Source organism: Capsella rubella, unplaced genomic scaffold, assembly GCF_000375325.1.
Source record: "Capsella rubella cultivar Monte Gargano unplaced genomic scaffold, Caprub1_0 scaffold_2, whole genome shotgun sequence".
Taxonomy (NCBI): domain Eukaryota; kingdom Viridiplantae; phylum Streptophyta; class Magnoliopsida; order Brassicales; family Brassicaceae; genus Capsella; species Capsella rubella.
The window spans coordinates 13,821,617-13,843,325 of record NW_006238922.1 but is presented as its reverse complement, the minus strand read 5'-3'; the positions used below and the strand labels follow the sequence as shown (position 1 = coordinate 13,843,325).

The window sequence follows — 21,709 nt, the reverse complement described above, 5'->3', positions numbered from 1 at the left end:
GAAATTGTATAGAACCAAACCGGTTAACATTTGGAGACATATCTTATCTCACCCTAACTGACCACATCAGTCAAAAATTGTATTAACCAAGCAGACTGGTATAATTTCAATTTTTTAAACAGTATTATTCCACTCGAACCGAAACAAACCGAATAAACCACACGTCTCGTGGTTCTGCAAATTGCATTAAGTTTGAATTAAAGAGACTCTAAAGAAACGTTCCTATAAGCAACTTCGATCTCTTCTTCAGTCATTTCAACGGTCTCGTCACTGTCATAGCCACCAGCAACCCGAGAGGTCTCTCTGCTTCTTGTTCTCCCCGGTTTTGCTAGCTCAGCCTCGTAAATCTTTTTCCAGGACTTTGCTCTTTTGCAAAGTTCTTCCTTTGAAGCTGTGGAGTTTTCTCTTTTAGAAGACGATTCCATCTTTCCAAGCTCCTTCACCACACGAGGGACAAAGCTCCATAGCTCTGCAACTGCTCCAATGTCCTAAAATTACAAACATTCGAGAATGAATTCAGACGCTTTGATTCTACCAACGATCTTCTCAAAACTGATAGTTTACGAGGATAAACATTTTAGAGCTATTATTGTTCAGAGACATTAACCTGCTTCTGCTCAAGAGAATCTATGGCGTCTTGTAAACAGGTTAAGACTCCTTCAGCAGCTATTCGCTTGATTTCACCTGGTTCTGGCTGTTGCAAAGATTTTAGACTAACAGAAACAGAAAAAAAAAAAAAAAAAAAAAAACATGAGCTTTGTTAGATCATGATAATCCTCCTTACTTTCTCCCTCTGACTTTCTAGCCATGAGATGGTTTGAGTTAAGTCATCCCTGGCCCATTTCTCAACATCCGTAACGGATAATGGCTCTTTCACGAGATTGCAAACTGATCTACTCTGCAACGACAAGGAAATAAACAGTCAAAACAACATGATTGGAGCAAACTACAGTTTCTTTGATTAACTAAAATCCTGTTAAGGGGTCTAATAGGTGAAAGATGAAACATACCTTGGATGAGGTAGATGGTGTTCCCCTTGTTGCTGGTTTTTTCTCTACTTGCTTCTCTGGTTTCTTAGACACTTGTTCGCTCTTTTCTGGAATAAAATCAATTAGGCTTCACAAGGTCAACTGAACATCCAAGTGAACCAGAGCAATAAGAAAAGTGATTCTCTAGTTCATCATTTAGTCAAATTATCAACTTTAAAACAAGGTGATATTTATGAATCTGTGGAGAGTGGAGACAGTAAATAGTTATCAAGGATTCCATCTAAAGCCTTTCCAATATATTTCTTTTACCTCGGATAGCAGCTTGAAGAACACTGCTTTTCCTCCATGGTTTTCCAGCATGCATAAGGTATTGCTCAATACCCACCAACTTCTTCTGCGTATAACTCTCAGTTATCCATTCCTGAAGACGTTTAAAACATATAAATATCAGAAAGAAAAAAAAAGGAGAAATTCAACTAGGCAAAAATTGAGAAAGTCAAAGAGGTAACCTTTGAGACTATTGTTCCAGAGTTAGTTTCAACTTGACGGAACTTGGGAGTGTTAGGAAAAGCACAAATCAACAACGTAGAGTCAGAGTTCCAGTCAGGTTGATAAGTGGCTCCCATTGCCAAGGCCTGTGATCTAAGTGTGCTTCTCTCAGGGTTAACAAAACCCGACAGCACAAAAATGACTCCATCCTGCACAGTTTAATATTAAGCTAAAATCATAAAGGCATATAAACAACAACACCAATTAGGCACACAGACCATAAGTTTAGAGAATTCCGTGGTATTTGAACTTGGCTCAGGTGACATTCGCCCGTGTTCTGAACTGTTGGAAGAGGCATTTCTACTGGTATGCTCTTTGATATGCTTATCATCTTGATCGTGTTCATCATCCTTGGGTTTCTTACTATGAGACTTACCAGCTGGACTAATGTCAGGGTCCCTTGAACTCATCCAAGAAGGAAGATTTCGCTTCTGGGGCATCTTCTCCTTCACACACTAGAGAGAATACGCAAGAAGAGCCTTTTTTCCCTATGTTCTCACAAGTAAATACTATCTTAAAACCCGAGGCACTAGTTTATCGAAACCTCAGGCAGATATTGGTATGTGGAGAAGACAAAAACGGTTCCAAATCTGCAAAAGAATGGCAAAAATGTAAAGCATTCCCCAGAAAAACAAAGCTTTTATACAAATGAATGGCACAAATTATGATATATCATCATAAAAATCAAGGAAATAAGAGTAAGGAGTGGGACAAGGGTTTTTGGTTTACAGGATCAAAAAGCGAAGAAACACAGAACTCAGTAGGCACTACATTGGAATTCGAGTTCAGATCGTAATGGAAAAGAGAAACACGGGAAATTGGAATGTATACAAAAACAAAAAGGGGCATGGAATTGCATTGAACAGAAACATGGCGAATTTCTCAATAAAACCCAGCCAGGAGAGCTAAATCTACACATCTCCATGAACATAACTATACAGGCTCGGAAGCAGGAGAAGGCAATTATTAACTTGATGAGCAGAAAGCGAGGAACCTTAACGATAACGCGGCATGCTTCTTCTTCTTCTTCCTCGTTGTGAGACTCGAGAGAGAGCATCAAATCCCACAGTGTCAACGTTTTGATTCGAAAGCCGGAACTCGTATTTCGAGGATCACTAAGGTATGAAGTTATAAAATGAATTCATAAACATAAAAGTGGACGTGCCGGAGTGGTTATCGGGCATGACTAGAAATCATGTGGGCTTTGCCCGCGCAGGTTCGAATCCTGCCGTTCACGTTATTTTTTTATTTTGTTTTCTTGCTCTGCCGTTTACGTTTTTACTGTTTACCCCTTTTGAGTTTATTTGCTTACTTTAAAACAGAGCAAAAGAGTAGAGACGACGTTTAGGCTCAGGGGTAGAACTTACCAGTTAAGGTTTCATTTTTTAGTTTTTAATAGCATAGAAGACAATTCTAAGAGCAAGACAAGCTTGTGAGAATATTCCCGAGTCAATGATTGTCACTATCTTTACTTTTATTTAACAACATTACCTTGTTTAACCGCAAACTCCTCGTAGACTTTTGAAGCCGAACCCGAAATTTTCAAAAAAAACTTACGTACTAATGATAAGCGATCGTCACGACTCACGTGGTTTAGTAAGTAAGTTACATGCTTATTATTATACTAGTATATAATAGGATTCATTCATGGCTTTGGCACGTTCAGTCCTCTCTCGGTATTGACTTTGGCCAAGGTTCATTTTGACCGCTGTGTTGTCGTTTGTCTGTTTGACGCTAGCTAATAATATTAGCTAAGTTCAGTTGATTAGAGAGGCACGTAAGTAAGGTAAGTAAGATCATGTAGGCTGTAGGAGAAAACATATATACAGTATTGGGATATTTTTTAATTGAGTCATCCTGATTTTCTTGTTTTATTACCAATATTATCTGTAAAATGATGTTGTCGATATATATTCGTTTCCCCAACTTGGCCTCCTCGTTATCATTTTATTGAACACTTGAGAAAAACTGTTGATGTATATGTAGCAATGTGAGATGATGATTGATGAGGATGTAAAATAAATTAAACTGTTGGACGGGCGATGCACTTAAAAAAAGAAAAGAAAAAAAGGAATACAATGACACGACTGATCGGGGCAGTAGAAGAAGAAGATACAAAGCCCACGTCAGCAGCTACTAGATAACTATCCCATACATGATCCATTCCATAATAATAATGCAATCGTAAGATAAAGGAAATACCTAAAAAAAAAAAAAAATATCCATATCCGGTACGAGAGATAGAGCGAGCGATAGCTTTATTTAATATTTGATGTCGACCGCATAAATATCCATCCAGATGATCAATTTCATTTTCGTGCAGCAAAGGTAATTAGGTCTTCTTTTAACAATTTGATCTCTCTAGCTATTATCACTATTATCATACACAGTGGATAACAAAACAATAACGCATAAATCTTATTATATACACTATTTCTCATATGAAGTCATAGGGTGACAAATTGTTAAAAATGCGTCGAGTCAACTCTACATTCGAGACGTTGTGAATACTCTTTTCTATATACGTGTATGTGATTCAAAAATGCAATTGGCGTACATTGTTTCCTTAGGGTTCTTCGATCGATAAGTTTTTCGTGCCAAAAGCCTCGTATTCTCTCTTATTAATCAGTCTATTTTTTTATTTTATTTTCACAAGAGTTACTTATTAATCAGTCTAATTATAAACCTTAACTATGTTAGTTACCTCACATGAATACATGATATTCTTTTTTTCTTAAGGTTATACGTATACGCTGGTGGTGCGATTCGATGTTTTGTGATTCTAATTTAATGAGTTAAATGTCGACATACAATATAGATAAGTCAAATAAATCCCTTCCTCTATATATCGTTTTCAATTAGAATCTTTTAAAAAAAGAAAAAAGAAAAAGCTAAACTATTTGGCGAATTATTTCGAATGTGTAAATTTTGTCAATGGGTCGGCGAATTTTCTTCTATGGAAAATATGGATCATTGAATGAGACCAAAGAAGAAGAAGATAGAAGAGTGTGTGTGTATTGAGTTTTGAAATATCGATCGACAAGAACATTGATGAAGTGGGTCCAATCCAAACACTCTCAGTAATAGTATCAGACAAAGCTAAGTCTAATTCAGTTCATTCCTATCTGCGAAGAAACGGGATTTGCTTCCGTTCCGTATTGATTGTAGCGTTTTTGATTAATCAAAGAGGCCACGCACCCGACCCGACGAATCAGTCACACGACCTCTTTTCTTTTCGACCATATTCCATTTATATATATATAATGGCTGTAATTCTCAAAAAGGCTGACAAAAGGCGGTCTCGTCCACCTTCTACTGTTTCTAGTCATTCCGACGCCGTGCCGTTTTGTGTTTCTTCAATTGCTTTACCTTTTTGTCACCCTCGTATATATAAATATGTCTCATTTTCCAATTTAGTTTATTTTCGTTGTTATACTTCTTCATAGGACCGTTGATCTCTTCATATATGTGGCATATACATTTTACTTATATATCTCCTTTATTTCTATTTAGTCTAAACTTCAACTTACAATCATCTCCCATATGTACATACATCATGAAGCTATACTTTTTAATTTTAATAATTAATCAACCAAACATACACGTTAAAGACGATGTTTACAGCTTTATACATGTGGTGGACACTAGAACTAGTCCAACCTGCATGGAACATGCTGCTTCCCCCCGAATAATATACCTGTTGTAAATTATTCAATTTCGTACAGCTACACAAATATATACATATATATGTCTAATACGTTGTTTAAGCTTAATTAAAGTTTACTAAGCATTATTATTTTTTATATGATTTAAAGGGATTGTAATAGTTTTAACGCTTTTTTTATACGTCAGTCACACGCGTTACTTAAGACCGATCCAAGTATAATAATACTTGTTCCTCATAAGTAAATGCTTTGAAGATGTCTACTTACATATATAAAATCTAGCATGATTAAATAAATTTAGTAAATTCAACAAGCAAAATTGTTTATGGCCGACCGACGATAGACTCACACATGGAGACAACAAAGGATCTTTTATTTATTTATATACAAGTGATTTTATTATAAGAAAACAAGGAATTTCTAGAAGGGATATATAGAGAGAAAAGATCATCTAGAAGGGGGATTTTAGGAGGAAAGACTCCAGAACATGAGTTCCTGAGCTGTTTTTTTTCTTTTTTCTTTGTGATTGTTGTTATTTATTTCTTTCATTTCATTTGATCAGTTTCGTAATTTATAATTTGATATATAAACGATATTATGTGCTTGGACTATATATGTTCCACATACATGTGAAGGTAACATATTCGTGGTAGTCAAATGCCCTTTCTCGCTATGTACGTACTGTTTCTTTCACCTTTCTCTCCAATCACTGTGGTTTAAAAACTAAAACCATTTTCTACATCTTAGAATTATTATTGACTTTGTATCATGTACTATTCGTATATGTTTGTTTGGATTGCAATAAAAATTACAGAATAAAGTTATGTTGTTTAGAATTAGGACATGGATATATTTTATGCAAAGCAAAAAGGGTGTGGTCCGATATAATAACTATGAAAAAAAAAAAAAAGGGTGTGATCTAAAATATAGAATCAGGAAGAAGGTACATTCAGAAAGTACAATCTTTTAATGGCCGTAAGTGTTTTAAGTTATATTTTATCCTTTACGAGATAAATCAATTTATTCTTGTTTGATACACAGCTGTGTGTAGCTTGCTTGCTTTTTTTTTTTTGGAGTGGACAGTTTAAAATAATATAAAAAAAACAAAAATATTATCTACAAGTTTTTAAAAATAGAAAGGCAAACGGAAAACATGTAAATCACATCGTTCATTCAAGTTGTCCCAATTGATTCGAAGTCTCTATCTTTTGAAGCTCACAACCATTAACCGTTTTTGCCACACTCATGTTCCGTTATCTTTCGTTTTAAAAAACAAGTAATACATAAAATAAGCTTAACAAAAACTATGTTATAAAATTTAAAATATAAACAAAGTGAAAATACAATTGTGAGAGGAAAAGGAAATATTAGCAGATGAATGAATCAAATCAAAGAAGAGTTTCTTCTAGAAAACTAGAAAGACTTATTAACCTTAAATATCTTTATAGTCTCTATATAAAGAGGGAGGGCGGGGGGGGGGGGCACACTCTCTCCTCTTCCCTCATATTAATCATCTTCAACCTTCTCTCCAACATCCTATATACTCTTTTTTTTTTCCACTAAATTATAAACTACTGTTACATCTCTGGCTCTCCTAAAGCTATAGCAGCTTCTTTCCTTATAAACCAAAAAAAAAAAACAAAGGAGCTGATAAATCTTTGAGACGTTCGTGATGGAACTCATCCCCAATCTTCCCGACGACGTTGCCCGCGAGTGTCTCTTACGCGCATCCTACAAACAGTTCCCTACCATCGCTTCCGTTTGCAGAGGCTGGAACCGTGAAGTCTCTCTCTCTCACTTCTTACTCCAGCGAAAAGCTTCACGCCATAGCCAAGACCTTCTTATCCTCTCTCAGGCTCGTCACCACAAAGACTCCTCCAAGATTCACCCTTCCCCTGAATACCGGCTCGCTGTTCTCGATTCCGGCTCCGGTCTTTGGACGGAGCTTCCTCCGATCCCGGCTCTATCCACCGGACTTCCTCTCTTCTGCAGCCTCGTCTCTGTCCGCTCGGATCTTATTGTCCTGGGTGGGCTTGACCCGGTCACGTGGCAGGCCTCTGATTCCGTCTTCGTCTTCAGTTTCCTCACCTCCAAGTGGCGCCTGGGGTCTACCATGCCAGGTGTGCGAAGATCCTTCTTCGCGTGCGCTTCCGATTCCGATAGGACGGTGTTCGTTGCGGGTGGACACGACGAAGAGAAATGTGCGCTGACGTCAGCACTAGTCTACGACGTGGCGGAAGACAAGTGGGCCTTCTTGCCGGATATGGCGCGGGAACGGGACGAGTGCAAAGCGTTATTCCACGCTGGCAGATTCCACGTCATCGGTGGATATGCCACGGAGGAACAGGGGAACTTCAGTAAAACCGCTGAATCCTTCGACGTGTCTACGTGGCAGTGGGGTCCACTCACGGAGGAGTTCCTCGACGGTAGCCCGCCGGTATGCGCAGCCGGTGAGAACGGAGATTTGTACGCGTGCTGTCGTGGCGACGTGATGGTGTCGATGAACGACACGTGGCAGAAGGTGGGTCAGGTCCCTGCTGATGTGCACAATGTGACTTACGTGGCGGTTAGGCCGGGGAGGCTTATTGTGATCGGCAACGGCAAGGCTCTGGCTACCGTGGGGTATATATGTGATTTAAGTAGCTCTCGGTGGGTAAAATTGGAAACACATGTTGGTCACGTTCAAGCTGGCTGCTTCTTGCAAGTCTAACTAATTGGGAACACAAAAGCTTCCAATCTTTGTGGAGTTTTGACCTAAATCCCAACAAAAATCTATCGATTTTCTCGTGTGCTTATGTACAATAAATCTTTTCGTGATAATAATGAAAAAGAAGAAGGAAGACGTTTAGTTGTGATATCCGTTCAAATACGTGTATTACTCATTTTAGAGTGTCGACGTTAATTAATGATTTTTGTATCTATCTCCGATGATAAAATGTAAAAACTTTCGATGTTTTACACTAAACTGTTTTTATGAAATTTAATTTGAAAGATGTTTAATTATTATTGGTCGTGGTAAATTCAAGAACTTGTGATGGGTTTTCTCATACATTTAGACTAGACCTACAAAAATGGTCAAAATGAATAATTTATTGACAAATATTATTTCGTGCTGTTAAATTTTCACCGTGTTTTAATTGTATCAAAACATATGGGATTATACACACACCTGAGGGGCAGAGTTCGAAGATAGACTGACAACAGACTTTAAAGAGAGATGCAGAGACACCCTCTGTTACAAGTAACATCTATTTATTATTTTTATATCTATTCACACACGTTGAATCGTAGGGTGCATTTTATGTTTTACAGCAGGAGAATTGAATCGTAGCCGTTGAATCTGCAGAGGAAATAGGCGCCGCTTCTTTCTGCGTCACAGCTTTGTCATTGTCATTAAATCCAACGGCAGGCAGCTTTATTACACAATACAATGGCCAACAGAAGAAGAAAAGAAAAAATAACAAAAGATTGTAAATGGAGCAGTGTAACACACTGTACCCTATATCTATATCACCCACCGAGAATTTAGCTTCTTAACCAAAAAGTCAACACAGTTTTTGTATCTATTATATACGTATGAGTCGGCCTATGTTGTTGTTGTAGCCTATCTATTCAATATTCATTCATATCATACATGATACATGTCATCGTCAACTTGATTGTAAGGAAACTTCAAGATACGAAGATTAATAACACTTTGATACAGTAGAAGACGACTTGTCAAATATGAGAATTCTGATTCTAATAATTAGGAATCCTTTTTCGAAACATATACCATTATTCGAAACTAACATATACATAGCGTGTGTTTTTGGTGGTGGATCATATATAATTCATTGTCGTGAAATGATGTATTCCTTGACTAAATGTAATTTGCCGCGTATGAAAAATAATCTAAAAAGGAAGTGTGAGTACACGGGCCGATATAGTTGACCTTCAAATAAAAGTTTTAATGAAATGAAGGGAGGGATTTACTTATAAAAATAATACTACTACTAGTAGAAGAAGAGGTCCAAAAAAAATAAAATAAAAATGAAGCCTAGGTTAAAAGAAAAATGGAAACGGAGATTAGCCCTAACAAAAATAGTAAAAAGCAACAGCAAAGATCACGTGTCGTCACCAACTTAAAAGATTAAATAAGCCTAAAACACTGAAATTATGATGATTAGAGAGAGAAGCTCTTGCTCTAAAAAAGGTTAAGAGTCGCGATAATTATTATCTGCGGTCCGGTGATTAGTGCCGTTCGGAGAACGTAGAGGAAACAGCGGCAAAAGCTCCGGTGCTGGCTCCGCGCCGCTTCTCGGGCTCGGGAGGAAGTAGAACCCTTTATCCGCTATGGCTTTCTGCTCTTCCTTGTCCGGTGGCGCGTGATGTTCCTCACGCGCTGAATGCGGGCTCACGCGCGCCCAGAACGGGTCCAGGTGAGAGACCGGAGAGACGAGGAACCCTCTGTGGAAATGGCTGAAAGGGTCGTTTGGGTTTGCGATGTTGCTGACCTTCAGCTCCATTTTCTTGGATGATTGGCGTCGTTCGTGCAGCTTGAACGCTGGCTTTTTCGGAGTTAAGGGAAGCTTCTGCTGTGCACCGGAGGAGGAGGGGTCCGGTGGTGCTCCCGTGAGTTTCTGGACGATGTTGCGGAAATTGGAGGGGTCTGCTTGAACGAACATGGTGTTTGGGTCCGTAACATAGCTCGGTTGCTGGTGGTGCTGGCTGCTCATGGTGCTTTGAGTCAGATGCCTAAAATAGATAGATAAGATAGATGTGTGCGAGAAGTTGAAACCTTTAGAATAAGAGCAGAGAAGAGAAGAGAAGAGAAGTTTGCTTTGTTTTTGTCTAAAAGACATACATTCGTCTGCCTACTACTACGCAATTATTTAAAGAAGACCCTCTTCTCGTGTGTGTGTGTGTGTTTTATTTTTCTTTTTCTTTTAATTTTATAGCCAACATATTAAATATAGAGGAGTAATTAACAAAAGTTGCTAAGTAAGATGTTTGACTTTGCACGTCTACAAGTTATATTTCATAAGTTGACTAAAAATAAATAAAACAATCGTTTAGTTGCTAATAATTCACTAATTAATCTTTTATGATTCGAACACGGATTTAAACTTTTTCTTCTTTTGGATGATTAATTGTAATGTCAAAGTCAACGCCTTATACATAAAGTACCTGGGAACATCACAGAAGAATATGTTGTTGGTTGTGATAATCAAACACATATTTAGTCGGTTCTTTTGTTGACTGGGCAAGCAACTTAATTAGTAGTATTTTCAAAGCATTCCACTTGTCTAATATCCCCACTTTATGTATATTCCTGTACACCATAACGTTAAATATTGTTTTTAGTTTTCGTAAGATAAGTATAATCTAGTCGTGGTTGACGCACATTAATAGTATATGTAATGCAAGAAAAAAAAAAAAAAAACAACACAAGGACAAAGAATGTTATGGAGAGGTAAATCGCGTAATGATTGATACTGATACGAATGTAATAAGCAAGATAGCATATATATATATATATATATATATGTATATGTATAGTGACTCCGTCGAGAGCATAATAATATAGAGTTCGAATTTTGAATTTTAGCCGAAAGAAATAAATGCAGTGACGAGAAGTGCATCAGAACTTCCCCCTACAAAATTTATGGGAGTTTCAAATTTTGAATAGCAAAAAACAATTAAATGAATTTAGACCAAGTATCTATATATATAGCCCCGTACGTACGTCGTCGTTGAGTATACATACTTACAGTTACAACTTACAAGCGATAGAAAAAGATGAGATTCACTCACTACTACACCCCTATTTTTACAATAAACATAGTGGAGGACCAAGAAATTAAATCGGTAATATATAAAAACGATTTGAAAAGGAAAAAAAAAAATACACACACACACAATGGCCTTTAGTTATAGGTTGCGTGAAGGAAGCAGGCAAAAACAAAACACAAAAAGAGAAGATTTTTTCTTCTTCACACTTGACGTTTTTTTTTTTCTTCGTTCCTTAGCTTTGCTTTCATTTGACCCTTTTGAATTTTTTGCTGTGTTTCCATTATGAAACCTTGTCTATATTTTTTTTCTTTGAATAAAATATACAACACTCTTATCTTAATATTTCCATTTGTCCACTTTTTTACTTAGATTCTCGCTGTTTCAGTGGGATCCGATAGAAAGGAGAAAGAAGCACGCATATTAATTGCTTGGAAACTTTTGATGGAAAAGGTCTCAAACTAAATTAATTGAAGTTATCAGATATTAAAATTTGTAACAACCCAAATTATTTTTAATCCTGAAAACTAAACAATGACTAGAAAACAAGATTAAGGATTTTACTATCTTGTCAAAAAAAAAGAAAGAGAGTCACATATTTAAAACACAAATGATCGTCCAACAAATCTTTTACCATGGTTGAGAGCTTTGGTCGACGAAAGGAAAGACAATGTTGATCCCCGTTGACTCCTAAAAAAGGAAAGCCCATTTTATGGTCAGGGGAAGAAGACTATCTTTTTAATAAGAAGCAAGGCCTAGGAAAGGCCCATTTTTAGATGAATATAAACGAGAGGGGAACAACACGACTCTTCTTTTTTTTTTTTTTTTTTTTTGGGAGCCCATAAATATTAAATTAAATTTAGAAAATTAATATGATTGACGACGAAATCACCCACCCACACAAAATAAAAAATTGGGATTCTGTTTGAACCAGTGTCGTCGGCGAGCGCTTGGTCTCTGAGTGTAAAGAAATCGAGAATTGAAAAGTGCGGAATTCGAGAATCGAGGATAGAGGTAGTTCCAGTGGCAATCAATCTCGGGACAAATTAACATTCTTCTTTGATAAGCAAGCTTGTTAAACATCATTTATATCTGAGGGACATGTAAATGCTGAGTTTCGTGCAATATTAAGTGTTTGAAATTATTGAAGAGGTTCCGACCATATATAACGACCTCTCTCATGTCCTATCTGATGCAATCTCACTTCCAACAGAATTAAGCATTCATTGATTTTTCAATCTCCTTCAAAGACATATATATATATATATATATATATATATTAGATCCATGTGACTTAGAAGACAGAGATGCCAACTGTGGTAAATAAAAATATCAAATGATTCGAGTTTTAGATAGAGAGATCAGCGAGATCGAATGTTCTTTCCACCGCTTTGCACCAAGACTCCACTTTCTTCTTCCTTGTTTCTTCTTCCATAGCCGGTCTGAAAACTTGGGAGTTCTTCGCCTTCTCTCCCGACTCGAATATGTCTTCTTCCTTCCAGAATCCCACAGCCAACCCAGCTGCATAGGCTGCTCCTAGTGCTGTTGTCTCTATGTCCACAGGCCTCACCACCGGACTTCCCATCAAGTCTGCCTACAACATTTCCAAGGAGATAAAAGAGAATGAGTTTGTTGCCCTACCAAAAACTACACAATCAGACCCGTACCTGAATCTGCATCAGTAGGTTGTTAGCTGTGGCACCACCATCAACTCTGAGCAAGAATTCCCCTTTCTCGTTATCTAGGGAACCCTTTTCACCTGCATCTTTGTTCATGGAGTCGAGAACGTCTTTCACTTGGAAACACATGCTCTCCAGAACTGCGCGAGCAATGTGAGACTTGTTGGTGAACCTCGTGATTCCGATGCATACACCACGAGCGTCTTCTCTCCACCAAGGAGCAAACAACCCGTTGAACGCTGGCACAAAGTACACTCCTCCTGTAGAATCTACCATTTTGGCCAAATCTTCTATTTCAGAGGCGCTCTTTATTATACCAAGGCTGTCTCTTAGCCACTGGACAGCAGCTCCAGCTATGGCAATCGAACCTTCCAGTGCATAGTTTGTCTGTGCTTGAGGCCCGAGCTTGTAGGCCAGCGTGGTCAGCAGTCCATGACCTGATTTGATAGCCACTTCTCCTGTGTTGAGAAGAATGAAAGCGCCGGTGCCGTATGTACTCTTGGCCTCGCCTTTTTTGCAAGCTTGTCCCAGCATTGCAGCGTGCTGATCACCAAGACATCCAGCGATCTTGATCCCGGGAATAGGCCAGCCTTTGCAGATTTCTCCAATGACTTCGGAGTTGCTGACAATCTTAGGCAAGATCTCAGCTGGTATGGCGAGAGTCTTCAAAGTGTCGTGGTCCCAGCTTAAGGTTTTGAGGTTCATGAGCATGGTGCGAGAAGCGTTGGTGACATCAGTGACATGTAGACCGCCGTTCACACCGCCAGTCATGTTCCAGATCAACCATGTGTCGATAGTGCCAAAGATGGCATCCCCTTTCTTGATAGAGTCTTTGACATCATCAACATTCTCCATGAGCCAAAGCAGCTTCATCGCAGAGAAGTAAGTGCTTATAGGCAAGCCACATGACTCCACAAAATGAGATCGTCCTCCCGAGAGTTCTTTCTCTAGCCTCCTGTGAAAGTGAAAGATGATTAGAAAAAAAACAGAGCACACGCCGTGAAGAGGAGACAAAGGAAGAAGAGGAAACCTGCAGATGGAGCTGGTGCGAGCATCCATCCACACAATAGCTTTGTGGAGAGGAAGTCCAGTGGACTTGCTCCAAACAACGATAGTCTCTCTCTGATCTGTAAGGCCAATGGCCTTCAAGCCACCGTCCACGTTGTGTCCATCGGCGGTGGCTTTGTCGAGAGCCTTTGCAATACATACTTTGACACTTTCCAGTATCTCCATTGGATCGTGTTCCACCCATCTTCATTCCCACCCCCGCCAAAAAAACATAATAATTAGGTGAGAACAACAAAGAGATCAGGGATTCGAAATCGATTTGACTAAAACTAGTAATCCATGAATCCTGGAGATGATGACAAAAACAAGTTCCAACGGAAACACGGACAGATCACTCAAGAATTCCGAGAATGTAATAATTTGGATTGCAATAAGACAAAGATCTCGGGGTCATCCACCAAAATAAATGATGATATAAAGAAGAAGGTGGAGAGAGAATAATAACAATAATAATAATATAGATATACCCAGCTTCGGGATAGAACTGAGTGAACTCGACTTGATGAGAAGCAACGGGACGAGCATCATGATCGTAAATGATGAATCTGGTGCTGGTCGTTCCTTGATCGATTGATCCAATATAACCACTTTCTTTTGCCATTTTTTCTTTCTTTCTTTTCTCTTCTTCTTGTGGAAATTTAAAGAAGGAAGATCGAGTTGAGGATAAAACTGGATATTAAGAAGAATGGGAACACGATTTGATTGATTATAGAAAACTGAATCGAGTCAGAGATTTCGTTGGGAAACTTCACCCTTTTAAAAAAAATATTAAATTCTACCCAACCCAATACTATAGTTTTACGCATTTACTCCACCCACTAGCGGATTATAGATGATGTATTGATTCAGCTTTCCATTGGTGGATGGTCAAAGGGTCTGAGCTCATCCCTAACTTAAATTCAGCTACCACTGTCACGTGTCCCTCTCTCATTCGATACTATTGTAACCGTTTCTATCGTTGACTTTGACAAACAACTCATATGTGATCCACACAGATCAGATCTGGTTTAACTTATTTTTCTTTCCCACAAAGAGTTTGAATTTTATTTTTGTTTTACATATCAAGATAAATAGGCAAAAAAGAAAGCGGCTAAGCTTTGAATTTGGCCTTATATGTGATTGGGCCAGAACAAGCCCATTTTGAAATTTGAAAAAACTGGTGTCTGAGGTTAAAAGGCCAGCGAAGAAGATGTTTTGTTGCTAGTTTTATTGTAGTCTATAACAGAATTCAGACTGTGTCAGCTAATCATCGTCTTCACAGATTTGGAGAGAACCGAATCCATGGATTTACATTTACCTGAAGAATGCTGGGAGTTGATCTGTAAAGCTATCGATGAAGATGATTATCGATTCCTGGAATCGTTTTCACTCGTATCGACCTTGTTCCTCTCCATCACCAATCGCGTTCGCTCTACATTCGTCATCACCGATCGCACTCTTCCTTTACTCGATCGTCATCTCCTTCGATTCCGTAACTTGAGGCGACTCAGGTTCTTCGATTTCCATCGCGATCTCAATTCGATTCTTCTCCAGGTTTCCCGTTCCGGTTTAGATTTCGAATCCGTCGATGTGTCCCAAATGCCGTATTTCCCAGGTTTTGAGAAATCGAGGATGATGAAGGAATTGAAATGTTCTGGAGTTGGGGATTTTCGAGATAGCCATCTGGTTTCCATCGGAGTGAATTTCCCGTTTCTACAGAAGCTGGATATAAGCTATCCTAATTCTATTCCGAGTCCAGTCTCTGATGCTGGGCTAATCAGTCTCTCCTCAAGTGTCAAGGCTCTCTTGAAGATTAACATTTCTGGTAATAGTTTCATCACTGACAAATCTTTGATTGCCCTCTCGCAGAATTGTCTTCTCTTGAGAGAAATAATCTTCCGTGACTGTGATTTCATTTCGTCCGATTGCATCGAGTTCGTTTTGCGCAATTCCCGGAACTTGGAGTCTCTTGCGATCAACGGTATCGGATTAAATCCCAAGGAGTCCTTCTCCAACGATGCTTTCTTGTTTGCTCGTCGTTTGATTGAGCTTGATCTCTCGGGTTCGTTTCTATCCGATGAGTTGCTTTACTTGATTGCTGATGCCAAGTTACCTCTAAAGAAGCTTCTTCTCTCCGATTGCCACGGTTTCACTTTTGATGGGGTGTTGTACTTGTTGGCTAAGTGTCAAACACTGGTTCACTTGAATCTTGAAGGAGCAAATTTCCTCTCTGATGAGATGATTATGGAATTAGTGATCTTCTTTCGGCAATTAACCTTTTTGAACCTTAGTTTCTGTTCCAAGTTAACTGGTCTAGCGTTCTTCAGTATCATTCAAAGATGTGTTTCCCTGAGGTGCATGATAATGGAAGGGACGAATTTTGGAGTGGAAGACTATTCCAAGGAAATGGATATCAAGTCGGGGATCAAGTTTTTGTACCTATCTAGAAACCACAATTTGCGCGATGAGTGCCTCGAGAAGATATCACGTCATTGCCCTTTATTAGAAAGTCTTGACGTGGCCCAGTGTCCTGGCATCACTATAGATGGGATTCTTCAAGTTTGGAGGAATTGTGGCGAGTTAAGATCTTTGGATATCAGCAGATGCACATGCATAAGGAGTCTTGGTGTAGTAGACTTTGAGCTTCCAAAGTTGGAGTCTTTGCGAGCATGTGGAACTTGGATTGACGACGAAGCCTTAGATATGATCAGCAAAAGGTGTAGAAGGTTGTTGCATCTTGATCTTCAAGGATGCTTGAAAGTGAGTTCAAGAGGGGTGAGGGAAGTTGTGCAGAGGTGCATACGTTTAAGAGAGATAAACCTTAAGTATTGTGAAGCTGATGATGGAATATTCACGTGGATGGTTTTTGCTAATCCATCTCTTAGGAAAATCATACCGCCATGTGGGTTTTCTCCAACTAAAAAACTCCACAACTTCTTGCTGCGTCATGGATGTGTAATCTCCCAGGATTCTTCTGAGTTGCTTTCTATAGCATACCGTGCCAATGGAAGAGATAATGACACATTGACTAAACTGATGATTTGAGCCGATAAAGTTATTAGGTACTCATTTGTGAAGAAATAGGAATATGAATAATGGTTTGAACGAGAAACATGGTTAATCTTAATTTGGGTTTATACAGTATTTCCCCTTTTCCATGTATAAAATTTGACCAGCTAAACGCAGGCTTGCATTGATTTTTTTTTTCAGATGTTCAAACATTCTCTTATTGTTTATCTTTCTATGATAGAACATACAAGTAAAACATCACAACATTGCGATTCAAAGCAAAGAGTCGTAACAGAGTGGAAAAAACCCATGGAAAACCAAGAATTAATTTGCGCTCTGCTTATACTTGCTGCTCTCTGCCCTGCAAGTTAGTTTCTTCTCGGGTCTTCCATCTTTCATCCGTTTCGTACTTTGGAAGCTCTGTTTTTGGCAATGCTCCTTTGTGTTTCATCCTTTGGGAATTATGCACAAAGTATCAGCTTTATTCAGGTTCTCTCGTACATCATGCTTAACAACATATATTGACATTTTATTTAAGTCGAAGCCACGTGTATGTGACGTGGCTATATATCCTATCCACCTGCGGTAATTTTGTCAAGACTGTTTAGACGTTACAAGTCGTTGGATTAAAATTGAACGGTTCATATCGGTGTGTATGGTAAGAAACGTGGAAATAAGCGTAGGTAATCCCAGTCGCTTTGTTAATGACAGCATCCAAGACTCTTCTTCTTCTTCTTCTTCTTCTTCTTCTTCTTCTTCTTCGTGTTTATATAAAAGCGACACGATGCCACCGAGTTGCTTCACTTCCTCTCCAACTTCATTCGTTCATCCCTATCGCCAGAGCATATCAATCTCTCTCTCTCTCTTTTTTTTTTCTTAATCTCTCTCTCTCTTTGATTTGCGTACGGATTTAGGAGAGCGATGTTGGCGAAGGCCTTGTTACCCGAGGTTTGGACAGAGACTTTGGTCCCAGTGTGCGCCGTGGTGGGTATTGTGTTCTCGCTTTTCCAGTGGTACGTTGTCTCTTGCGTGAAACTCACCGCCGATCGTAGCGATTTATCTTCTACCGAAGACGGGAAAAATGGCCACGGGGATTACTTGATCGAGGAAGAGGAAGGTGTTAACGATCATAGCGTCGTGGCCAAGTGCGCTGAGATACAGACAGCTATATCTGAAGGTAAAGAGACCTCGTGTTAGATCTTAGGGTTCTCTCTGCTTAGACTATACCTGCTCTGTTTTTTTTTTTGCTTAAAGAGATCAAATGTCTTCGTTCATTGGTGGGAGAAAAGTAGAAAACTTTCAAAAATCTGGAACTGTCACTTTCGGAAAGATGAAAAAAATCGAAACTTTTTTTCTTTTAACTCTTGAAGTCTGGATCTGACATAGATGTAAGAAACTATCTCTAGTTAGTTTAGGATTTGGTAGTAGACTAGTGCATAGCTTAAGAGTGTTACACGTACGTGCCTCTCATGTGTTTTTAATCTAAATTGCTACGGAGAAAATGATGCTTTTCAACTTTTTCTTCTCTCTTTTCGTTTTTAATATTATGAATCAAACAAGTTACTTACATTGCTTTTCTCAATAATCTGTGTCTTTTGTCTAGGTGCAACCTCTTTTCTGTTCACCGAGTACAAATATGTTGGTGTCTTCATGGTATTCTTTGCCGCCATTATCTTTCTCTTCCTTGGTTCTGTCGAGGGGTTCAGCATAAAGAGCCAGCCTTGTACATACGACAAGACGAGAACTTGCAAGCCTGCTCTTGCAACTGCTGTTTTCAGCACCATCTCCTTCGTCCTTGGCGCAGTGACATCAGTCCTCTCTGGTTTTCTTGGGATGAAGATTGCCACTTATGCCAATGCCAGAACCACTTTGGAGGCAAGGAGAGGAGTAGGGAAGGCCTTCATCGTTGCATTCAGGTCTGGTGCTGTGATGGGTTTCCTTCTTGCTGCTAACGGTCTCTTGGTGCTTTACATTACTATCAATCTCTTCAAGATTTACTACGGTGATAACTGGGAAGGCCTTTTTGAGTCTATCACTGGTTATGGGCTTGGTGGATCTTCCATGGCGCTCTTTGGTAGAGTTGGTGGTGGGATCTACACTAAAGCTGCTGATGTAGGTGCTGACCTTGTGGGCAAAGTCGAAAGGAATATTCCAGAAGACGATCCTAGGAACCCAGCTGTAAGCCAATTGCCCTTCATCAAAGTTCATGCAGTTACACTCTTTTTAAGAGGTAACTAAGCTGTTAAGTTGTTATGTTTCAGGTTATTGCTGATAATGTGGGTGACAATGTCGGCGACATTGCTGGGATGGGCTCTGATCTCTTTGGATCTTACGCTGAATCATCTTGTGCTGCACTTGTTGTTGCTTCTATTTCGTCTTTTGGAATCAACCATGATTTCACTGCCATGTTGTTCCCATTGCTCATCAGTTCAATGGGAATCTTGGTTTGTTTGATCACTACCCTCTTTGCCACAGATATCTCTGAAATTAAGGCAGTAAAGGAGATTGAACCGGCGTTGAAAAACCAGCTTATCATTTCTACGATTATCATGACTGTTGGGATCGCTCTAGTGTCGTGGATTGGGTTACCATCTTCTTTTACCATATTCAACTTTGGGACACAGAAAGTTGTGAAAAACTGGTAAGATTCTCTATTAGTTGCATTTTCTTGTATGTGAACGTTTTTTAAAGTTGAAGTACTTTGATTATGGATTTGCAGGGAGCTATTTCTATGTGTTGCTGTTGGTCTTTGGGCTGGACTCATTATCGGCTTTGTTACTGAATACTACACGAGCAATGCATACAGGTAAAGCTGTTATTTTGACTCTTATTTGATTGCCAGTTTCTTTCTCTGTCTCCCTGTGGCTTTTTATGACAGGTTGACCTCTCTGTGTGCTGTGCAGCCCTGTACAAGACGTCGCAGATTCATGCAGAACTGGAGCAGCCACCAACGTGATATTTGGACTTGCTCTTGGATACAAATCCGTCATAATTCCAATCTTTGCGATTGCTGTCAGTATATTTGTTAGCTTCAGCTTTGCTGCAATGTACGGTGTAGCTGTTGCTGCTCTAGGGATGCTCAGTACCATTGCAACTGGTTTGGCAATTGATGCGTATGGTCCAATCAGTGACAACGCTGGTGGTATTGCCGAGATGGCTGGCATGAGCCACCGCATCCGAGAAAGAACTGATGCTCTTGATGCGGCTGGCAACACCACTGCTGCTATCGGAAAGGTATTATAACAGTACCTTCCATCACCTCAGAGTTATACAATATAGCCACAGAGCTAAAACTTGTGATTTGTTATAACAGGGATTTGCGATCGGTTCTGCTGCTTTAGTGTCATTGGCTCTGTTTGGTGCATTTGTGAGCCGAGCAGGAATACATAAAGTGGATGTGTTGACTCCAAAGGTCGTGATTGGGCTTCTTGTTGGAGCAATGCTTCCTTATTGGTTCTCTGCAATGACGATGAAGAGCGTGGGAAGTGCAGCTCTGAAGATGGTTGAAGAAGTGAGAAGACAGTTCAACACCATCCCGGGGCTCATGGAAGGTACTGCAAAACCTGACTACGCCACCTGCGTTAAGATCTCAACGGATGCTTCCATCAAGGAAATGATTCCTCCGGGTTGCCTTGTCATGCTAACGCCTCTGATTGTCGGTTTCTTTTTCGGCGTTGAGACCCTCTCTGGTGTTCTCGCTGGCTCCCTTATCTCTGGAGTTCAGGTAATATAATCTTGTGAACCATTTAACTTGCGGGTTCTGGTTTCCTTCTCCTTGTATCCATATCAGTATCATGGAATATTATTTTTTTGAGATTTTATTAAGATTTTTGGGACTATTTGAACAGATTGCAATATCTGCATCAAACACTGGTGGAGCCTGGGACAATGCCAAGAAGTACATTGAGGTAAGTAAGCCTTTCGTAAGACATGTTTGAAAGCCTGGAAAAAATAATATGAAAGAAATATTAACGATTGCGACACTATAACAAGCAGGCTGGTGCATCAGAGCACGCGAGGAGCTTAGGACCAAAAGGGTCAGAGCCACACAAGGCAGCGGTGATAGGGGACACAATAGGAGACCCGTTGAAGGATACATCAGGACCATCACTTAACATATTGATCAAGCTAATGGCGGTTGAGTCTCTCGTCTTTGCTCCCTTCTTCGCCACACATGGAGGTCTCCTCTTCAGGATCTTCTCTTGAATCATGTTTGATTCGAGGAGGTGCTTTAAAAGATTTTGTTTAATTGGGGTCATTACCATTTACCAAACGTGAAGATAATATTGTCCTTCTATCTAGATGTTTAGCAAGCTCACCAACAAAACAAATGTGAGCCTAAGTCTGTCTAAGTCTTCTTCTTATTTAACTTAAATCTCTTTTTATCCAAAGTTCTTATGGTCGTACTTGAGAATAGTTCATCATAGTCATAGATTATATACCACCGTTTTTTGTGATCATAGCAACATTTGTTCTTTTATGTATTGATTACTAAATCACAAAGAATCCAATGATTAGAATATGAGAATATGAGTATTCACAAAGTAATGGACGAATCTATATTAACATTTTTAAGTACTTTTTGGAAATTAACATTTTATTTTGTATTATTTGCAATCATAAACCTTTGCCATTTGTCATTTGAATGAATAACAAAACTTTTGCAATCATAAACCTTTGCATTTGAATGAAAAATAAAACTTTAAGACAAAATTTGTAACTAAATTACAAAACTGAAAATCAGTATTTATTATATTCAACAAAATTTCTAATATATCAAATCTTTTTCCAATATATATATATATATATATATATGATCTTATTGATTTAAAATTTATTATATCAAACATATATATATATATATATATATATATTATTTTTATTATTATGTCCGTTTTTATTATATATATAAACATATATCTTATTTGCTTTAATATTTTAAGTTGGCTGATTAAAAAAAAAAAAGAAGGGAAATTGCACTCTATAACCAATTAGCAGC

The 21,709-nt window shown here is 38.8% G+C and overlaps 6 protein-coding genes and 1 non-coding gene across 8 annotated transcripts; 4 read left to right on the top strand and 3 right to left on the bottom strand.

Moving 5' to 3' along the window:
* Positions 1 to 48: 48 nt before the first annotated feature.
* LOC17894725 (DNA-repair protein XRCC1) lies at positions 49 to 2,648 on the bottom strand. Of its 2 annotated transcripts, none has more exons than XM_006302370.2 (8): positions 2,510 to 2,648; positions 1,757 to 2,128; positions 1,499 to 1,687; positions 1,299 to 1,410; positions 1,011 to 1,096; positions 785 to 898; positions 608 to 694; positions 49 to 488 (listed from the first exon to the last, which is right to left on the bottom strand). In XM_006302370.2, exons 2-8 carry the CDS (start codon positions 1,976 to 1,978, stop codon positions 198 to 200), a joined length of 1,101 nt encoding a protein of 366 aa, XP_006302432.1. In that variant the 5' UTR covers positions 1,979 to 2,128; positions 2,510 to 2,648; the 3' UTR covers positions 49 to 197. The 2 variants fall into 2 exon arrangements, with proteins under 2 accessions (XP_006302432.1, XP_023644157.1); XM_023788389.1 differs by having other exon boundaries at positions 2,533 to 2,648.
* Positions 2,649 to 2,693: 45 nt separating this feature from the next.
* TRNAS-AGA lies at positions 2,694 to 2,775 on the top strand. Its single transcript has one exon. It is a non-coding gene; the product is annotated as a tRNA-Ser (tRNA).
* A 3,913-nt stretch (positions 2,776 to 6,688) lies between these two features.
* On the top strand, positions 6,689 to 8,124 carry LOC17895463 (F-box/kelch-repeat protein At1g80440). Its single transcript, XM_006302427.2, has one exon. It carries the CDS (start codon positions 6,876 to 6,878, stop codon positions 7,911 to 7,913), a length of 1,038 nt encoding a protein of 345 aa, XP_006302489.1. The 5' UTR covers positions 6,689 to 6,875; the 3' UTR covers positions 7,914 to 8,124.
* Positions 8,125 to 9,220: 1,096 nt separating this feature from the next.
* LOC17895898 (VQ motif-containing protein 11) lies at positions 9,221 to 10,207 on the bottom strand. Its single transcript, XM_006302751.2, has one exon. It carries the CDS (start codon positions 10,045 to 10,047, stop codon positions 9,400 to 9,402), a length of 648 nt encoding a protein of 215 aa, XP_006302813.1. The 5' UTR covers positions 10,048 to 10,207; the 3' UTR covers positions 9,221 to 9,399.
* A 1,990-nt stretch (positions 10,208 to 12,197) lies between these two features.
* LOC17895697 (glycerol kinase) lies at positions 12,198 to 14,535 on the bottom strand. Its single transcript, XM_006302075.2, has 4 exons — positions 14,190 to 14,535; positions 13,685 to 13,906; positions 12,643 to 13,609; positions 12,198 to 12,569 (listed from the first exon to the last, which is right to left on the bottom strand). Exons 1-4 carry the CDS (start codon positions 14,321 to 14,323, stop codon positions 12,324 to 12,326), a joined length of 1,569 nt encoding a protein of 522 aa, XP_006302137.1. The 5' UTR covers positions 14,324 to 14,535; the 3' UTR covers positions 12,198 to 12,323.
* Positions 14,536 to 14,938: 403 nt separating this feature from the next.
* Positions 14,939 to 16,968, top strand: LOC111831864 (F-box/LRR-repeat protein 2). Its single transcript, XM_023787202.1, has one exon. It carries the CDS (start codon positions 15,004 to 15,006, stop codon positions 16,744 to 16,746), a length of 1,743 nt encoding a protein of 580 aa, XP_023642970.1. The 5' UTR covers positions 14,939 to 15,003; the 3' UTR covers positions 16,747 to 16,968.
* Positions 16,969 to 17,483: 515 nt separating this feature from the next.
* On the top strand, positions 17,484 to 21,172 carry LOC17895417 (pyrophosphate-energized vacuolar membrane proton pump 1). Its single transcript, XM_023787201.1, has 8 exons — positions 17,484 to 17,887; positions 18,314 to 18,888; positions 18,972 to 19,351; positions 19,430 to 19,516; positions 19,614 to 19,944; positions 20,024 to 20,434; positions 20,559 to 20,618; positions 20,707 to 21,172. The coding sequence occupies exons 1-8, from the start codon at positions 17,632 to 17,634 to the stop codon at positions 20,914 to 20,916; spliced, it is 2,310 nt and encodes a 769-aa protein (XP_023642969.1). The 5' UTR covers positions 17,484 to 17,631; the 3' UTR covers positions 20,917 to 21,172.
* The last annotated feature ends 537 nt before the right edge of the window (positions 21,173 to 21,709 follow it).